This window comes from Habropoda laboriosa, unplaced genomic scaffold (genome assembly GCF_001263275.1).
Source record: "Habropoda laboriosa isolate 0110345459 unplaced genomic scaffold, ASM126327v1 scaffold106, whole genome shotgun sequence".
In the NCBI taxonomy this organism is placed as follows: Eukaryota; Metazoa; Arthropoda; class Insecta; order Hymenoptera; family Apidae; genus Habropoda; species Habropoda laboriosa.
The window spans coordinates 598,380-618,574 of NW_017100224.1; the positions used below are offsets into that span (position 1 = coordinate 598,380).

Consider the following 20,195-nt stretch of genomic DNA (forward strand, 5'->3'; position numbering starts at 1 on the left):
TGTAAACAAAAACAATTACCTAGCTATCGTACAATTTCGTTTAAAAATTTGCGTGTGGTTTTCCTCCTTTCATCCTCACTTTCCCTCTCTTTTTTGATCCTTTTTGTTTCTTTCTTCAAAACAATTATAAATTAAAAATCTATGCTATTTGAGGCAGTATTATTCTTTCCTTCGCATAATTATTATTCATTTCTCTTTGTAACGACTAGATCATATTAGTGATTTAATTTGAAGAAGGGATCGGAATTTAAATATATTTCACTAAATTGGTCCAATCACCCTTAATCATGATAGAAGAATGCGAGTTTTTAGTAATATCAAGTTAATTGAACTACTAAATTTACAGTGAGTCCCTTTTAACTGGAAACGATGGAATATTTCGTAAAAAATTGCACTAGTCAAAAAATTATTTCTTATAAAGATTTTTTGGTACGGAGGATATTATGTGTATAGTATAAATAGTTTTCTTACATGTAGAATGTATTTCAAGGTTGATTTAATTATTTTAAATAGAATGTTATATTTCGTTTACTCGTAATATGATAAATTTGTTGAGACGATTTCAACGTGGTGCAACACTAAGTTATTTCTTTTTGCGGAAAATGTTGAAACCATTGGGTCCTAAAGAGTCAGGTCAACGAATGTTACGTACTTCACTTCGGCAAGACAAAAACGTATTTAACTGTGTTACTGATACTAATCAGTCAATACTTTTTTCTTTAAGTTGCCATCAGTGTAGTAATTAATAAATAATGAAGAGTTAGGCAAGATTGTGGTACGCCGTAAAATAGTGACGTTTCACTGAACAATACAAATTGGCTGGCTACATAGGCAGGCGACATTCGTGGAACTTACACTTTAGAGTCTCACGATTTTACAATCTCCCATAAAACGAAGTGCATCGCACCTCGTTGGAATCGTCTGGACAACCTTTATCATACTACGAATAAGAGAAATATAACGTTCTATTTAAAATAATTAACTCAACCTAAAAATCTCCCCTATTACTTCGTAAATAGAAAAGTTATTTGTAGTGCACAATCTCCCCCTTTTATCTCAAACAACTTTTATAAGAAAAATTATCTGATATCTTCAATTCTTTACGAGATATTCCTTCGTTTTCGGTAAAAACGGACACTGTACATTTTCGAGATATCGGTGTCCCTATGGCATAAGAAAAAGATTTAAACTCGTTACGAAAAATTGATTGCTAAAAGTAGGCTACTTATTATTCACTAAGATTAAAAGTATCGTGAGAGTATTTCCCTTGAAAAAAAAAGTGTACCATTAGGATAAAATTTAAATACCAGAATAAATACTTTCGTAAAGTTATTACTAACGAAATTGTTTAGAAACAATCAAATCGAAAGTGTTGAAATATTGAGATAGAAGAACATTAGATGATAATGATGATAAGGCAACAGCGTTAAAGAAAGGGGGAGAGGAGAGGGAATCGGATGAGATTCAAGGTCGCCGTAACGCGATAACAACAAAATTTCGGTGGCTTTTAATCTAGCTTCTCGTTAAAGTGATTTCAAAAAGGTATCGAGTATAACGATCTAAGATCAACTGGCATCGTCGAGTTGTGTATCTCGATATTCTTCACTCTCCCTGTGAACAAGGACATGAACGACCGTGGCGGCAGATTGTCGTCTAAGTAGTGCCGGTTTCGAAGGCGGCGCTGAATTTTCTGGACTAGGTTCCGTAACGAGTATGCTTACATCGGTAGATTCAATTGGCTGCGGAGCTGGTTCGGGTGCTGGTTGATGTTTCTTTCGGAGGCTACCGCAACGTTTGCTAAATGCTTCTTTGATATCACGATGCAAGGTGTTTAGAGAAAGTGTTGTAGCGCTTGGCGGAAGTGACCTGCGCTTTGTAGGAAGACTGGGGACTTCCTCATCGGGATAACTTTCAACGGCATTTTGTCGGCCGAGTGTCGGTCCCGCGATCGATCTACTTTAAGTTATTATATATTATCATATGTTATTTGACGTTGTACAGATGAAGTAAGTTAAGGCGTGAATGAAGACGAATAAGAGAGAGAAAGTACAAACCTGGCATGTAGATCAGAGGAAGTAGCACTAGCAACAGAGGAACCGGCAAACGATTGTTGTTCTGTAGTCGGCGAGGGACGGGATACGGTCAGAGCGGGAGGAGGCAGGTCCTCATGAGTACCGGTGGCGCCGGAGAGCAACAGCAGAGGTAAGTTTGGGAAAAGCCACGCCGAGGCTGTACCGAGCTCGCTGAAATCGCTGGCGTCGCTGGCCCTCGAGGACTTGCGGCTACTGGCTCGGCTACCTCTATGTACATGTAGAAAGGCCGATACTTTGCCACTCCATCCACCCCCACCCCTACCCTCGTTCCCAACACCAGGACTTGACGTTTGAGTCTGCGAGTCCACTTCATGTGCCATTCTTTCGCGTTCTTTCTTCATCCTGAATACGATAACGTTAGTGACACACAGTCTTTAGAATGACAGTCGTGTGAGAAAAGGGAACAGAAAACGATGCTCACGTTACATAGTCTCTAATGGTACGTTGAATCAATCTAGCGGCTTTATCCTGACGCTTCCATATCCTCGTAGAAGAAACAATTTCAAGTTCTTTACGCGTAGGAAATTGTTTCTTAAACTTTATATCCATTTGTTCTTGTAGTTTCCGAAAATCTTCGGACTCCTCGACGTGTCCAAGAACGTGCTTGACAAGTGCGTGCAGAATGTCCAGACAATGAATCTTATTACCTTTTGCAATAGGAAGATTGAAGCTGACTAACGCAACCATGTTAGGCTTCGATATTCCTAATGGTGGATCCAGACTCGCTATGAAATCGCTTAATTGCGAAAAGTTTATGAACTGTGTCGCGTGCGGATCGTACCTACGATCAACCCAATTATGATTAAACTTGTTTACCTAGACTTCCGATAGAACGTATGAAGATAAAAAGGAGTTGCATATATATATATGAAAATACAAAAAAGAAATTCTTACTTAGACCATCGTATATAGAACATTTCTAGATCATCCTCGACGATACCGATTTCTTCTTCTTGATGGGCCTGATTAAAGTTCTCGAGAATAATAGCAATGTACATATTGATAACAATCATGTAGCTGATTATGATGAAGGAAGTAAAATAGGTTATTGCTAAGAGAGGATATCCACAATTTCCATTCAGTTGCCGACTAGTTGGAGTCGGATCGCAATCCGGTGGTTGTACCATCAAAGATTCTAATACATCGTTCCAACCGGCTGATGTCATTAATCGAAACAGTAATTGCATGCTTCTACCAAAAGTTTCGAAATTTACCTATAGAAACAAGGTGAGGGGAAATGGAGAAAGAAAAAAATAAATAGATTACAATTAGTATGCAGCAATTGGATAAAATATAATTGGAAAAGTAAAGATTTAGAGAAATAACGATAACATTCGAATAAATCTTACTTACCATGTCATCGAGCGCGCCTTGTTTCTTAACATGACCAAAAACTGACATGCCGATAATGGCATAAATAAAAGTAATCAGAGCTAATAGGGCACCGATGTTGAACAGCGCCGGAAGACTAACCACCAGAGCGAACAGCAGTTTGCGAATACCTTTTGCAGCTTTTATAAGCCTTAAGATTCTACCGATTCTGAACACTCTCACGACTCGCAGGAGCGTCGGGGACACCGGAAAGTCTACCATAATATCCTCCATTAATATTCCTAAAATTGAAGCCAGCACAAGGAGGAAATCGAACAAGTTCCATGGCACCGTGAAATAATGATATCGTAGTCCTATTATTTTCACGATTGCTTCTAAGCCGAAAACGGTCGTGAAAAATGCGTTCGATACTTCGAGGACGAAGAAAATTGGATGAGGCTGATCGTAGTGCTCGATTCCCATTGTTAGCATGTTGAGGAATATTAAAATGAAAATTGCTATTTCGAATCTGGAAATATCGTATTTGTTGTTTACAAATAAAAACGGTAAATTGTTGTTATATTTCTTGGACAAGGTTTTACAAAATTGTCAACAACAAAGAAAGGAAATGAAAAAAAAAAACATTAACGAACAAGTAAAACCAAAATTCATTACCTGCGTGAATTCGATAAGTCGTAAAACATTGCGAGGATTTGATTCATCGGACGCTTTATCACTTTTTGTGGCTTTTTACGGCCGAGTTTTTTCATGGCAGTGTAGTAGTGCTTTTGACTTTCGGTCAAAAACATTTCTAGCACCCCACCTTCGTACTGAAAATAGGGATAAAATGGGATAAAAAAGGAGAAGGAAGAAATGCTTCAGCGTTCGATGAAATATGTACAAAGTTATTTTTCGAGATCGTATCTTCTTACCAATTCTTTTGGTCCCTTACCTTTTTCTTTAACATATTAAAGTTGTCTATAATTACTCCGATAAAGAGATTCAGAGTAAAAAAGGAGCCACAAACGATAAATATCACAAAGTAGACATATGCGTAGATGTTTGCTTCTCTTTGAGGCTGAAGATCTACACCTCTTGCGTCTACTGCATCCTGCATCACCTCCATCCATCCTTCGAAAGTAGCTACTTGGAATAAAGCTAGGTAAGCTATTCCCACATGATCAAACGTAATTTTACTATTCTCCCAAGAGTAATTTTTCCTCAGACAATCGTTCTTTGTGTTTACAATCTAAGAAGCAACGTTCGACGAATTTTCATTTTTTTGTTTTTTAAGATCAATACACTCCGCTCTTTCTCCATCGAAGAAAAACGAAAGGAAAATGTTTTACTTACCGATATATCTAATAATTCACCATACTCGTCAACACATTTGAAAAATTTCCCGCCAAAAAATTGTACACCCATAATAGAAAATATCAGCCAGAACACGAGACAGACGAGGAGCACGTTGAATATACTAGGTATCGCATACATCAACGCGTTCACTACGATCTAGCAAGAACAAGAAGGAACAGCCAATACTTCTAACTCTCAAGCTTTCAAAGAATCTACTAACGATCCACTAGCATAGTCTATAATAGTCCCTTACCCTCATGCCTTGCCATCTCGATATCGCCCTTAATGGTCTCAATGCTCGTAAAGTTCTTAGAGATCTTAACACCTTCAAGTTTTCGTTTTCCTCTATCAACAGACTAAATGTTGATACCTGTTTAAGAAAAATTACGTTACGATCGTTAAAGAAGCTCCTTTATCCTTTTTCATCATTCAATGTGTAACATGCTGTTCGTACTTTAATGCGATTGTCGAAATTTCACGAATTTATTCTAAAACTAAGCGTTTAACTAACTAAAACAAAAATTATAGAAGTTTAAAGAAAAAGAAATAGTAATTCTACATCTAGAGGGTGTTCGGCCACTCCTGGAAGAAAATCAAAGGGGTGATTCTGGAAACCAAAATAAGACAAAAATCAAGACTTCGTTTTTTCATTATTAACGTTTAAAAATATCCCTGTAGCCGAGTCAACCTCCTTACACCAAAGAATATTACTATTATGCTGCGTATAAGTCGTACAGAAGAAGGCAGTGACATTCGGCACTGTAAATACATTATGTAGCATTACCGACTTTTGTGGCACTATCCATTAATTCACCATAACACAAGTGCATGTCATAAAGTTCTTCAAATGTGAATTCAATTGTATACTGCACACATATTGTACACGAAGCACACAACAAACAGGATACACACAAATAACTGAAAAATAATCACTATAAACTATAATATTCACATACGTACGAAATGAAAACTAAAAAAATAGAAAAAAACTGAAAGAATTAAAGAAAAATAAATTAATTCTATATTAAAAGTACACTAAAATGTAATAGATTAAATTTGACCAGTACCGCTGCCAGTAGTATAATCAATTAAATTGAACTTATTGTATTTTCGTGTACTTTTAATATAGGTTTAATTTATTTTTCTTTAGCTTTCTCTGTATCTTTTTCTTTTTTTTTCACGTGTACGTGAATACATATTATAGTTTATTGTGATTTGTGTGTATTATGTTTGTTGTGTTTTTCGTGTACGATGTTTGCAGTACACAATAGAATACACGTTTGAAGAACTTTCCGACCTGTACCTGTGTTATGGTGAAGCAAACGGAAATACTGCAAAAATCGGTTATGTCATTTACAGTGCGGAATGTCACTGCCTTCTTCTCTACGACTTGTACGAGATAAGGTGCTAACCTTGTGTCGTTGGTTTTGAGGATCACTTTACCCCCCGTGTCTTCACGTGACCTATATTCGTTCGTTGTAGGGAGGTTTGCTCGGTCGCAGGGATATCTTTAAACGTTAATAATTAGAAAACGAAACTTCAAACGCAATGTTGTTATTCTAGATTTTCGTCTTATTTCGGCTTCAAGAATCACCCCTTAAATTTTCTTCCAAGAGTGGCTAAACATCTTGAATATGTATACAGGTGTCCTGTATAGGGTGGCTTGCAGATCGATTACCACGACATATGTATGTATGAATTACTTCTGATATTTTGATGAAAAAATGTTTAATGAAAAAACAAACAAAAGTGGAGAATGTTTTACTACAAGCAAAAATTGATGTACCTTTTTTTCAGAAGAAATTGAAATTATCTTATGTTGTCTTAAATAGCATCATACACTTTTCATTTAATATTCTTATAACGTAGAAAAAGTCTACTAAAACTAATTCAACTGGTATGAGTCCCCTTCTCAGTATATTTAAGTCATTTGAAGAGTGGTTTTTCCCTTGGGAAAGGGAACTCTATTCACTTAATATTGAAGGTTTTCACAGATTATTAGAGTCTAAGATAAAAAAAACAAAAAAAAAGCATATAAAAATTCAGTTTGTATTCTCTCTATTGATATTTGAGTTTGTTGCCTATAAGTTTGTAACATGGCCGCAATGGTCTTCTAAGAAAGGACTGTTTAAGAATAAAAGCATAAAATCATCGTTTTTCTCTTTTTTCCCACTAAAATTACTTTTTCTAAAAATGTTAGACGATCTGTTGCGATTTTTTGAGGAATAAATTTCAAATTTGATATTATTCTTGAAATAAGCGTAGTGGTTTGAAAGAACGGATTTCTGCAGCATAGACGAAATACCTTCAGATTTCGATTTTTAAAGCTATCTCAAAGTAGAGGAAAAGATTGGAGGCAACGATTAAACATGGCTGTGGTTACATTGTGTCATTTATTGATAAATAAAACTTAGTTTAAGATTGATTTATACCAATCGGAATGTATATTCCCCAATACTTTATGGTTTTATTTCTTTTTGAGATATCTTCTTTTTTTTTTTATGAGGCAATTACACGCCATGTTACAAGATTTAGGGTCGTAAATTTAAATATCAATAGAGACGATATAAGTTAAATTTTAATAAATTTCTTTTGGTTTTTATCTGACGCCAATACTTTACGAGAAATTTCAATTTTGAGATAAATCTGGTGTTTTTAACCATCATGCATATATATGGATTGGTACTATGTAAACAATCGAAGTACGTGTATGAACGTATTTTTGAGACATTACGGTGTGTAAGATTGTACTTAATTGTTTGAGTAAGCTTGTGTACTGAAAAAGACATTAATCCTCCACACTCGAAAATTCTTGGACTTCAGCCAGTAGGCAGATTTAATGTTTAATCGACAATTTTCCTTACAAAGTGTCGTAAAATCGTTTACGGAACAGAATGTCGCAGGATTCTTTTCCACAGTTTCTGCAGAATTAATCTGGATAAGCTCTTGGTTTTGAACCCCCCCCGTGGACTGCTTTATGTTCACCGATGTTAGACGGATTGCCGAGCTCTAGGCTAATTTTTAATTTTTAATTATTTACAAGTAAAAACTGAAGGGGAATTTGAACTTCTTTTTGTTCTTAATTTTGGTTTCATTTTGTCGTCTAGAATCATCCCTTAAGATCTCTCCCATTTGTTGCAGAACACTCGATATGATGCTATAAAACAAAGCCTATTTCAAAAAATATAAAATTACATCAATTTCTTATGAGAACAAAAAGTTTTTAAGTTTTTTCTTTGCATGTTTTCTATTACATATCAATAAATATTGGTCTAAAACATTCTTTTACGTAAAATATGAAAAACAGCATAAATATATCGTGGCAACCGTTTTGTAGACTATTCTATATAATATCTAATTAATATTAAAATACCTTCCTTCGTATTTACTCGTACAACACTCAAATTATCAAAGCGAGGAGGAAACTAATTGAACAAAAGTTGAATAGCTATTTTATATCCAAGTGTACGCAGCGGCAGAGCAACGATAACGGTGCGCAAAAAATACTATTGCAAAGCAACAAAGGTAATACTCTGTAATTAGTATAGTACAATTGGAAATTTGGAATCGTACATTCCCTTCAATCGTATCAGCTTTTATGTTAAATTGCACAAGTGTTATAAGTTTGATATAAATTGCACTGTGCCCGCATAGGATTAACATAAAGTTGTTTTTTTTTTTAATTTCCGTAGATGATAACATTTATTTCACGGGATACGGAAGAAAACTTATTGATTTCTCTTTTACTATTATATTATGGAGTTATTAAAAACTTGCGTATAATAAATGTGCAACTAAAATGTTTGTATAACTGATTATAAAATAAATTTACAATTGCTGTGTGAAAAGTAATTGACTAATAAAAAATATAAAGGCATAAAGATTGATGTGGTAGAAGAGGAAGATAAAAGAAAATGTAGAATAAAATTTAAGTGGTTTAATTGGAATAAATAAATTATTATTTAATCAACAAGAATAACAATTTTATAAATTAAAATTTAAGTGAACCGAAGTAAGACGTAAAGAGTTGTAAAAGTGATTCAGATGCAATTGAAGTAGCGTAATAATTTTGCACGTACCTGAATCCGCAAGGCGACACACATAAAAAATTCAGAAAGAAATTCATAAAAATGAAGAAGATAGTGAGATAAGTAGCAAAATTGTAAAACGGTAGTTACGATCGGCGAGAATGAAAAATCCATGCAGCCACGATGGACATAAAGTTGATATTACATGCGCTCGCGCGCACGTATGTGCTTTTGCTGACACATACACGCAAATACACACACAATCGAAATCGATGTTCCTCTCGAATTTTACGACGCTACTTACGAAAACAATTATGAAATCCAATATCGTCCAAAAACTGGTGAAATATTTGCAGAAACCCAGAGCTAGCCACTTGAGTAACATTTCAATACTGAAAAGCGCACAGAAGCCAAGATTGGTCCAATAGAGAATTTTCTTCAAAAAAGGATTATCATCTAGGTAAATATCTTCGAAACAAAGCGTTATAGAAGATGCAAAAATGAAAACTAGAATCATCCATTCGAAGGCAGGTGTGTCAACGACTGAGAGAATCATTGTTCGCAGTTTGATCCACTTTTTGCCAATAGCCGTTGCAATACACCGATCAATGCAGGTACACCTGCACACAGAATGGCGTGTTGCTATCAAAAGCGTTCACTGTCCAAAGAAATTCAGGGCATACGGTAGGTTCTTACTTCTCATAACATTGTCGAGGAAAGCAATCTTGTGGTGTTTTGCGCCGGTTATTTCTTCCAAACCCGGGAAAAGATCCCATACCATCTATGTATTTTCCTTTACTATCTCTTCTACCGCCAACAGTAAGTTCATCAACGTAACTAACAAGCGCATGCCACGGTCGTTTCGGTATTCGATCCTCGTGTTTAGGAAAAGGATCTTCTCGAGGCAGCATCGCAGTTCTCTCCTCTATGGGTGCTTTATTCGAAGACGAATCTTTCACGATCTCGAGATCTTGACACTCCTCCGAATTACTTTCTTTTGATTCGATTTCTTTTTTCTTATTTGAACTGTCCACGTCAAATTGGGAATCAGTCGTTTCTTGTTCCTTTTCCCATTGTACATACTTTTGTTCTTCTGTTTGAGACTGAGAGTACGCCGGATCGTAAGTAAACACAGGTTGATTTAAACTTTCTTGATAAGATCTATTGTATACATTGTCTCTTGGAAGGCTGAGCACAGTCTCTTGAATAGCATACTTAGTCTCACTGTCGGATCGATCCATTACACGTCGCACGATCTTCTCCAAACGAGGATCTTTGCCTTTCGCCTTTCCACCAACTTGAGTCACTCGCGAGCATTTATTTTTCCGTATAATTGAACGGATACGATCAAACGATCTTGCAAGTTTTGAGTCTTCGCCGACCTCCTCCTTCTTCTGTTTCAGCTCTTCTGAATTAAAGCTGTTGAGTAGCAAAGCAAGGAAAAGATTCAACACCATAAAATTGCCCATTACTAGAGCTGGCAAAAATATGGCGAAACAAGCTTCTGGCCCGTCTTCCTGTTCTGCTCGCATGCAATCCCACAAAGGTTCTATCCATTCTCCGCAAAGTATACGAAATATCATCATAAACGAGTGAAAGAAATCGTTAAAGTTCCACCGTGGTACCGGATCAGGATAAAACTTATCCAAAGTGTAATCTTTGCCGAATAATTGCATACCGATCACGGCAAATATGTAAATCACAATCACCAAAACTAAGGTAAGATTTCCAAGAGCGCCAATTGTTGAAATAATAATACTGAGAAGAACCTTCATCGTTGTCCAGGATTGTGCCAATTTTAAGACTCGCAAAAGCCTCAGACCGCGTAGCACAGACAGACCGTCTACCAGTTCAAAGGTAAGATCTATCAGAGACGCTGATACTATTATCAAATCGAAATTGTTCCATCCGTTGGCGAAGAAATCTTTACTCAGCGCCAACAGCTTCAGCAAGCATTCGAAGGTGAAGATACTGGTAAACACTTTATTACCGATGTTCAGAGCTTGTCGTATCGACTCGCTCATTCCGTGATGTTCCATTGCCAAAAAGCCGGTATTCAGAACGATGCACAGTGTGATCGTCAACTCGAATAGTGGATCTCTCACTACCTAGATACGAGCCACTGGTCAATCGAGAGTCGAGCGTTTTCTTTCTTCACATTTGCTATCCTTAGCTTTATCTATTTTACTGGTTCGTTATTCGTTAACTATACGCGTTAAAAATTGTATATCCGCAACGAATATCGAACTTATTGTAGAGATATTTGCGTTACTTTCGAATACGCTCCTCTCTCGATGCTACCGAATTTATCATTCTGGCATACCTACCTTGTATAAACAATTCTGAAATCGTAGCCAACCCTCGTAATCTATACAGCATTGGATGCACTTTTCACAATTTCTATCCGGAAGATCATCTAGAAAGCACAATAAACGAATTATTGTAATTTTCAACACACAATAAATAAATCATCACTGTACGTGTGCGCATGCGTTTATGTGTATGAAAAAGAATTTATTATTCTACCTAAAATAACAATGTGTGATAAATATTCTGGTGGCAAGGTGTACATTTGCTTCTTTGTTTTTACACCATTACATTTAAACACTTTAATTTCTCGAGTAGTTCCGCTAACAAGAGAGGCAGGAACATTTGTAGGTTCTCGAAGATATCTGGAACGAGTTGGCTGTGAGTTTTCTCGTTCATCGTCTATTTCAGTTTCATTGCTAGTTTCATTTCTCGTTTCATTTCCATTATCATCGGTGTTTTCAACGTTGAGATCGCCGTTATTATTAGTAGGTGTTTTCTCTGACCAATCAGCTCTAGATTCTTTGTTATCGCGTCTATCGTGTTGTTCTTCTACAGATGTAACATCGTCTCCATCGTGATCGTCGACAACGCCCGAATCGTCTAAAGACGATTGTTGATTACTGTTATTACTTGCTTGTCGAGAATGAAGCATTCCACGATTTGGTGCTAATCTATGAACCGCGTTATTATCCACTGTTCGTGGACTGACATTTTGCAAGACTAAATGAGATGGTCGAACATTTGAATGTCTTGGACTTGGACTCGGGCTCGGTGTCACTGACCTAATCAATAAAAAAAGTGATAATAAAAATCGTACAAGACAGAAAGGGATTCTAAACAAATCTCACTTTCTCCATTTGTTGAATAATTCTGTTTTGTGGAAAAAAGTATACCTGCTTGGGATAGAGCCACTTTTGTCTTGACCGGATGAGTTGGAGCCAACAGTGCTTCTTCCACGTCTTCTTCTCCGTGTTTTTTTACGCGTGTAACTGCTTAAAAGAACGCCCTTTCTCGCGTCTAATTTCTTCTGCTTTTCTTTGGCAAGCGTCTTGACATTAATCTTTGTCGGGTCGAAACTAAACGTCGAGTCCTCGCGATGGTCGGTTAAATCTTTCCTTCGTTCCTACGTAGTCGTAGAACAAATTGAAAAGTAGAGATTTAATTTGAATAATTCATATGTTTGCATACCTCATTTGTAATTTCAGCTTCTTCTTCGTAGCTCAGCGCAACGACTGCGAGCATCAAATTGATCAAATAAAATGAACCAAAAAACACGACCACCGTGAAGAACGAGACGCTAATAGGTCCGCACGCCGACAATACCTATTATTGTTATTTAACTAAGTTGTATTATATCATAGGAATATTTCTTACTATAGTCATCATAATTCGTTTGTAAAATAATTATTTAGATGAAAAATAAACCAAAAAGCTACCTTATTGTAGACGTCTTCCCAGTAATCCAAAGTAATCAGCTGAAATGTGGTGAGCATCGACCACAGGAAATTATCAAAGTTTGTATACCCATGGTTTGGATTTGGGCCAACACAAAGACAGATATAACTCTCGTTACAGTGCCTAGGAAGTAAGGTTTTTGGCATTAAAATCAAGATGTCATGTAGAGCAGTCACACGTAATAACGAACTAAGTTGTCTAACCTGGCGCCAGTTGCGTTACCACAAATTATTGGTTCTTCATATTCATCGAATGCCCAGTTGGAAGAATTCCAAGTCCACCTGTGGAAAGAACGAGGAAGATATTACTTAATACTTCTTGACAGTCAACGAGCTATTGTCTTTCAAGATGTTATACGTACCGAGTGTTCGGCTACTCCTAGGAGAAAATTCAGGGGGTGTTTGTAGAAGCCGATATAAGATGCAAATAAAAAGAAAAAGAATTGCGTTTAAGGCTTCATTTTTAGCTATCAACGTTTACAAATATCCCTGTGGTCGAGCAAACCGCCCTACACCAACGAATATGGGTCACGTGAAGGCACGGGGGGTACAGTGATCCACAAAACCAATGACACAAGGCCAGCACCTTATCTGGTACAAGTCATAGAGAAGAAGCCAGTGACATTCGAAGCAGTTTGCTTCACTATGTATTCCATTGTGTATTGCAAACACATTGTACGAAGCACACAACCAACAGAATACAGACAAATAACTGAAAAATAATCACTATAAACTATAATATTCACATACGTACGAAATGAAAACTAAAAAAATAGAAAAAAACTGAAAGAATTAAAGAAAAATAAATTAATTCTATATTAAAAGTACACTAAAATGTAATAGATTAAATTTGACCAGTACCGCTGCCAGTAGTATAATCAATTAAATTGAACTTATTGTATTTTCGTGTACTTTTAATATAGGTTTAATTTATTTTTCTTTAGCTTTCTCTGTATTTTTTTCTTTTTTTTTCACGTGTACGTGAATACATATTATAGTTTATTGTGATTTGTGTGTATTATGTTTGTTGTGTCTTTCGTGTACGATGTTTGCAGTACACAATAGAATACACGTTTGAAGAACTTTCCGACCTGCACCTGTGTTATGGAGAAGCAAACGGTAATGCCGCAAAACTCGGTAATGTCATTTACAGTGCCGAATGTCACTGCCTTACTTTCTACGACTTGCACGAGGTAAGGTGCTAACCTTTTGTCGTTGGTTTTGAGGATCACTGTACCCCCCGTGTCTTCACGTAACCTATATTCGTTGGTGTCGGGATCTTTGCTTGGCCACAGGGATATTTTTACACGTTAATAGCTAAAAAACAAAGCCTTAAATGTAATTTTTTTTTCTTGATTTTCGTCTTATATGAGCTTCTAGAATCATCCCCTAAATTTTCTCCCAGGAGTAGCCGAACACCTTGTATATAAATACCGCGCAATATGTGCTCTCATAAATAAAATATACTTATATAGAAAACAATACGTACTCCCTCCAATCGACTTCCGTACTATTGAATTCCAAATTTTTTACACATTTATTACGAAGTTCACCCATGTAAACTTGCAGAGCAAAAAGTGCAAAAACCATCAGACAAAAGATCGTGAGAGTCATTACTTCGGCAAGTTGCTTAAAACTATGTAACAATGCATTAATGATAGTCTTTAAGCCTGAAATAATATTTCACAAACAATTATTCAATGTTGAAGAATTATATGTATATGCGTGTAAATATGAAATTTCAACGTCTGAATTTTATACAATATTTTACGTTATAAGGTCGAAAAAAAAAAGGAATAACGGGAAGAACACTTTTATGTTTCTGATATAGCTTCCTACCAGGCATAATTGAAACAGTTTTGAGAGCTCTCAATACTCGGAATGTTCTCAATCCAGCCAAATTTCCTACTTCCATTCCTATAGTCGCATAACCACTGGTGATCACTACGAAATCCAACCAATTCCACGGATTTCGCAGATACGTGTATTTATTGAGCACAAATCCCTTGGCTATTGATTTGATCACCATTTCGGCCGTATATATAGCTAAGAATATATATCTGAAAAATAAACCAGTAAGAATATGTTATATTGTCAGAGTATGTCTCTAATCCGAAGAGTCGTGACATTTGTAAAAATACTTACTCGGCTTCCTCGATAGTTTCCGTTAGTGCGAGGAATACACAATTTATTATTATGGTAGTCATGACCGTATAATCGAAGTACTGATTCGTGCTTAGGAAAATACAATTCCGCCTTATAGGATTCCATGGGGAAAATATGAACCAACTGTTTGTTGCTGTAAATCTATGGATGTAATTTTTACGAAATCTCTTCGATACCACGCAAAACGTCTGAAACACACGACAGAGATGATGTGTGAAACAGATCTCTTTACGGGAATACGCAAAAAAAAACTATTTTGTCAAGAATTAAGAAAAGCAATATTTCTCCTTAGCATGAATAATACGTACAATGCATTCAAAGACCAGAACTATCGAATTTGAATAAAATTTTGGAACATTTTGCGTTACAGTTGTTGAAATTAAAGAAAAAAGGTAATCCTCGTTTAGAAATTGAATTGTGTTTACCTGGTTGATACTTCGAGATAATTCTAAGATCGTACAAAGATTTTATGAAAGTGAATTTTTCACAGTTGTTAACTCTTTTCAAACAGCTTTTATTCAAGATGTTTGGCAAAGATTAATAGGAAATTTAAGGGGTAAACAAGCTAAAATAAAATAAAAATCAAGAATAACAAAATTATGTTTGAAGCTTAATTTTGTAGTTATTAGTATTTGAAAATTGGCAAAAATATCCTTGTATCCCGGTAAACCTCACTACCCCAACGAATGTAGGGCAGGTCAAAACACGATGGGTACCGTGATCCTCAAAACTAACGGCACATGGTCGGCAGTTTATATACCTCGTACAGTGAGTTGAACGATTCTTGCCGGAACCCTAGAACTAACACAAACGCAGAGCGGCGGTGGGCCTATGTGCAATGGTGTACGATGTGCACGCACATGCGCAGAAGTCATTCCGACACCAACCGTCCAACAGTTCACATCGAAACGAATATTAGTAAATAAGTCTGTATTATGAAGAAGAAACATTGTTTTATTTAAAATTCAGCTATAATTTCTTTCTAAGATTGTCGGCGTGTTCACCCTATTTATACGATAATATATCGTTAATTACAACAAGCACTAAAAGTGTTTACGAAATAAAATATGGCAATAGAGAAATTTGTATTTTACTAATAAACAGTTTCAATCTTGTTACGTTTCAATTCCTATACCAATGTCTTTTCTTTTAACAGAAGTAGTATGTGTTCTGTGTTACACTATTTGTAGTTGTATTTCTACATTTCTACGATGATTTGTATGTCGTGATGCAATATTGAATGTAGCATTTTATTCGTTTAAACAGTACGTATAACTATTGGCTTTATAGCCAACATATGTTTATACATATAATTCAAAAATTATTCTTTATGAAAAGTACGCTTTCCGAAGAGTGCAGTCCTTTTCGACACAAACTGTTGGACGGTTGGTGTCAGAATGATTTTCGCGCATCTTACTTGCACATCATACACCATTTCACATAGAACTACCGCCGCTGTATGTTGTGTTAGTTTTATGCTTTCCGCAAGAATCGATGAGACTCACTTATACAAGTAGAGAAAAGAAAACAGTGATATTCAGCCCTGTAAACGACATTACCGACTTCTGCGACACTACCATTTGCTTCACCAAAACATAAGAGCATGTCGCAACGTTCTTCAAATGTGTATTCCATTGTATACTGTAATATAACAAACATACACATACAGATGACTAGAAAACAATCAGTGTACACTACCTATTCACATATACATACGCATGCACGAAATGAAAACAAAAAAAGGACAACAAAATTAAAGAAAAATAATTTAAAACTACACTAATATGTAAAAAATTAAATTTAACTGTTTATACTAAACTAAAACTAATTAATTTATTATTTTATAACTATAAAGTAATGTGCAACTAAAAAAAGATTAAAATAATTGCTATGTTTATTTATCGCATCGCTTAATAGTTTCACTTTCGTTGCCGAAATGATTTTGTCCATCCGAAGCTGTTTTATCTTGTTATTTCACGTTTCTTAGACACATCTGGTGAACACTTCAAAACCTGCTCCCAAATATTGAGACTGTTCTTTTCGAATTTTGAGTTAAACGTAGGAAACAAAAGTATTGTTTCATATTTTACCCAATTAGAGGGTATATTCCTATTGAGGAAGCCAATCGCGTCTTCTCCGATTTTTGTAAAAGGATACAACAGCTTTGAAAGGACAAAATCATTTCGACACTGAAAGCGAAACTTTTGAAGAGCTACTCGTCGCATTAAATGAACATAACCCTTATTTTCATCTCTTGCTTCTAATTACATATACATTACGTTATAGCTATAAAATAACAAGTTAACTGGATTTAGTTTAGTGTAATCAGCTAAATTTAATGTATTACATATTAATGTAGCTTTAATATAGATTTAACTTATTTCTTTTTAGTTTTTTTAGTCTCTTTTAGTTTATTGTTACTTTTTTTTTTAGATTTCATTTCGTGTGTGCGCGTGTGTATGTGAATATTATAGTTTATAGCAATTGTTTTTCAGTGGCTGGTGTACATTGTATGTTTTGTACATAGTATACGTTGTGTTTGCTATATTACAGATACACTGGAATGCACATTTTAAGTGTTCCGATATGTTATAACGAAGCAAATGGTAATGCTGCAGAAGTCGGTAATATTTATGAGTTAAATAGAAATCGTTTACGGCACCAAATGTCAGTCTTTTTCTCTACAATATGTAAGTACGAGGTAAGCTGCCGGCCATATAGCATTGGTTTTGAGGATCACTGTACCCCCCGTGTTTTGACGTGCCCTACATTCGGTGGTGTAGAAAAGTCTATCGGGCCTCAGGGGTATTTTGGCCGAGTTTTAAATGTTAATAACTAAAAAACAAAGTCTCAAATGCAATATGGTTATTCTTAATTTTCGTCTCCTTTTGGCTTGTAAAATCATCCCTTACATTTTCTACCAATTGTTACCCTACAGCAACAGTAAATGTAATAATTCAATTTTTAACATTTTTTTTTCTATCTTAGCGATTTTTTCTAAATGATTTAGCGTTAACTTTATTTATACCAATTACAATTTATTAACTTTACCAAAATTCAATATCGATTTTAATTAAAATTGATGTTATATTGAAATCATAAAATTGACAATAACGATATGGATATCTAAAGGGTTACCTCGTCGTAGATGAAATTGTCGATTTCTTCGAGGGGCCTACCGTAAAGTTCGGTTGGAAAAGGTTCGTATTTATTTGGAAGCACCGCACCATCTTGGACCGACATTCGTCTTTTTGGTTGAAAGCCATAATCTCTAACGAGCTGCACGGTTCTGTTTTCCAACCTGTCGAGACTTTCTTTTGTAAAAAGCTTCACCGTTTGTTTATTATTTCCAGTTGGAGTTTTTATGGTCGATCTGTTAACGTTGATACCGTTTTCAGCTCGATTTCTACCATCAGAAATTTCATCGGCGGTTCCTGTCCTTGGAGTACCCAGAGGATCAACTTGAATTTCTGCGCTTCCAGAATCGCCGGTCCCAGAATCGGCCGAAGCACCTGCCGCTGCAGCTAAAGGAGGTCTTAGCCTTGCGACGTCTTTAGATCTTGAGACATTCTCGTCCGTCGATTTCTCGACAATCACTTTAGATTCCAACGATTCTTGATACTCGGTTTGCTTTGATATACCGGCGAGCGAGATTTCTTCCTGTTCAGGGGCCACTGATTCGAACCGATTTTCGGTTCTTAAACGTTCTTCGTGTATCGAAAATTCAAGCTCGGCATCCGAGATAGACGACCTCAAATGCCTGTGACGTGTTTCTTCCGCATACGATTGCAACGGGTAATTTGGAAAAATTGGTGAGGGAGTTTCACTGTTTTCATATTCGCGACGCGTGTATTCGGGCGGACTGAGCCCTGTGTATGCTGGTGGTGATGATTTTTCCACTTCCGGAGGCGAGATTGCATGACAACATTCGCTAGTTTCGCTTGCAGGGGAAATAAGTATCGAAGCAGAGGTTGAAGCAAAAGTTGAACTATCTTCTTGACCTCTCCTTCTAATAAAATCACTAGTTGAAACAGGTATTTTAGAATTATCAATATTCGACTGCATCCATATTGTCTCATCCGAGCGGGGAAACTCAAGAAGGGATCCTCGAAGGGGACCGGACACACGACCAGTGTGTTCTTCCTGTTGTTCTTGTTCTCTGGAACGAATCCTTTCGATAAGTGGCGATCCATAATGATTTCGTCTGGTAGATTCACTGAACCTAGATATGGGCTCGTAATGAGCAGCAGTCACCTCTCCCCTTCTCAATGGTTGTGGTGTTCTCGAAATCCCGATCCGTGAGCGATCCAACAGCTCAAATTCTTCGGCAATGCCCGTAGGGAGATTTAAACTTCTCTGGCTTCCAATCTCTCGTGGCGATCTTTCAAGAATATCTCGCGTGGTTCCAGGAGATCGAGTAGTCTCTCCTGACGAGAATCGAACGAGCTCTTCTCTGAAGAGGTTCGTCGCGTAAAGGCCCGCCACTCGAGGTCGATTAGCGAAGCCATTGTCCTCAGAGCTGTTGCTCGGAGGGTTGGGAGAACCTTTATATCCCTCACGGCCACCTTGCGAAGGTATCATTGGAATCTTTGGTTCCTCGGCTCACCGAAATTTGTACCTTTCATCGTTGCGATTCCTAGGCCGAGCTTATTTCGTTCTCGTTCTCGTTCCCGTTCCCGTTCTTTTTTCTTTCACTTAGGAGATTCAAGAACTCGTATACGTTGTTCTATAAAAATCTTGTCGCTTGGTAGTGAATAAATGTGTAAAAAATGCATATCACTGTGCCTGCTGATTGGTATCTCCTTAAAATCGTATAACACCACCATATTACGATCGAATTTACAGATATTTTCCGGTAGCTTGGTCGCCGGTTGTTTGATCTCCGCGGTATCTTTCACACTCGTGAATGCTTTATGTTTCTAATTCTTTCGAAATTTCAAAGGATGCAGCTGCTATTGACTGAGCGCGAACTCGAATGTGTGTCGCGGTACAGTATATAGATTCTTCTTTTTTCGTCGATGACGATCATACCGCTGCGACGCGTTTCACCACCAAGCGATAAGAAAAAATCAAGAAGGGAATCGAAAACAGCAGAAATGAGCAAATAAAAAGAGAAAAATGGGAAATTGAGTTTGAAGAAGGAAGTGTGTATGGAGTATACTCGAGAGAGGCGTTGCGTGATAATTTTTTATTCCTGGTACCCCTAATCCGGTCTGTCTTGCAACGTTATCTTTTGGATATCACTCACATACGATTCCGTGCTTGATCGCATCGCGGTAGAAAACGATGCCAAATAACACGATGGAATCAACAATAGGAAATGACGCAAAATCAGTCGGTTGCTTAGCGGTCACTCCGTATAACACTCACGAACCATAGTTACCACCTGTTTTATCCAAGGAGATACGGAGATCACGTTTGGAATACTGTCCACAATATCATATGAATGAGATGACAACGACGTGCATACGAATAGG

At 36.6% G+C, this 20,195-nt stretch overlaps 1 protein-coding gene across 2 annotated transcripts; it reads right to left on the reverse strand.

Annotated features, from left to right (window-relative positions):
* Nucleotides 1–1,441: 1,441 nt before the first annotated feature.
* Nucleotides 1,442–19,299, reverse strand: LOC108571087 (sodium channel protein 60E-like). 2 transcript variants are annotated; one of them, XM_017933059.1, is made up of 22 exons: nt 14,698–14,774; nt 14,392–14,612; nt 14,042–14,222; nt 12,757–12,834; nt 12,535–12,676; nt 12,287–12,421; nt 11,992–12,221; nt 11,562–11,880; nt 11,315–11,474; nt 11,116–11,204; nt 9,485–10,896; nt 9,093–9,408; nt 5,014–5,130; nt 4,758–4,916; nt 4,357–4,653; nt 4,080–4,234; nt 3,670–3,933; nt 3,447–3,615; nt 2,988–3,307; nt 2,515–2,874; nt 2,055–2,435; nt 1,442–1,956 (listed from the first exon to the last, which is right to left on the reverse strand). In XM_017933059.1, the coding sequence occupies exons 1-22, from the start codon at nt 14,757–14,759 to the stop codon at nt 1,566–1,568; spliced, it is 5,958 nt and encodes a 1,985-aa protein (XP_017788548.1). In that variant the 5' UTR covers nt 14,760–14,774; the 3' UTR covers nt 1,442–1,565. The 2 variants fall into 2 exon arrangements, with proteins under 2 accessions (XP_017788548.1, XP_017788547.1); XM_017933058.1 differs by adding an exon at nt 17,857–19,299 and having other exon boundaries at nt 1,442–1,953; nt 3,447–3,933; nt 11,315–11,880; nt 14,698–14,906.
* Between the last annotated feature and the right edge of the window lie 896 nt (nt 19,300–20,195).

What these genes read in the sequence shown, in the direction of transcription:
- LOC108571087 (XM_017933058.1), bottom strand. Translation starts at nt 19,299, where the DNA reads ATGATACCTTCGCAAGGTGGCCGTGAGGGATATAAAGGTTCTCCCAAC. An exon ending in TGGATTTCATAATTGTTTTC is followed by an intron (nt 5,131 to 9,092) that starts GTAAGTAGCGTC and finishes TTTCTTAAACAG; the next exon opens with GTATCAACATTTAGTCTGTT. An exon ending in CGAGATGGCAAGGCATGAGG is followed by an intron (nt 4,917 to 5,013) that starts GTAAGGGACTAT and finishes TGTTCTTGCTAG; the next exon opens with ATCGTAGTGAACGCGTTGAT.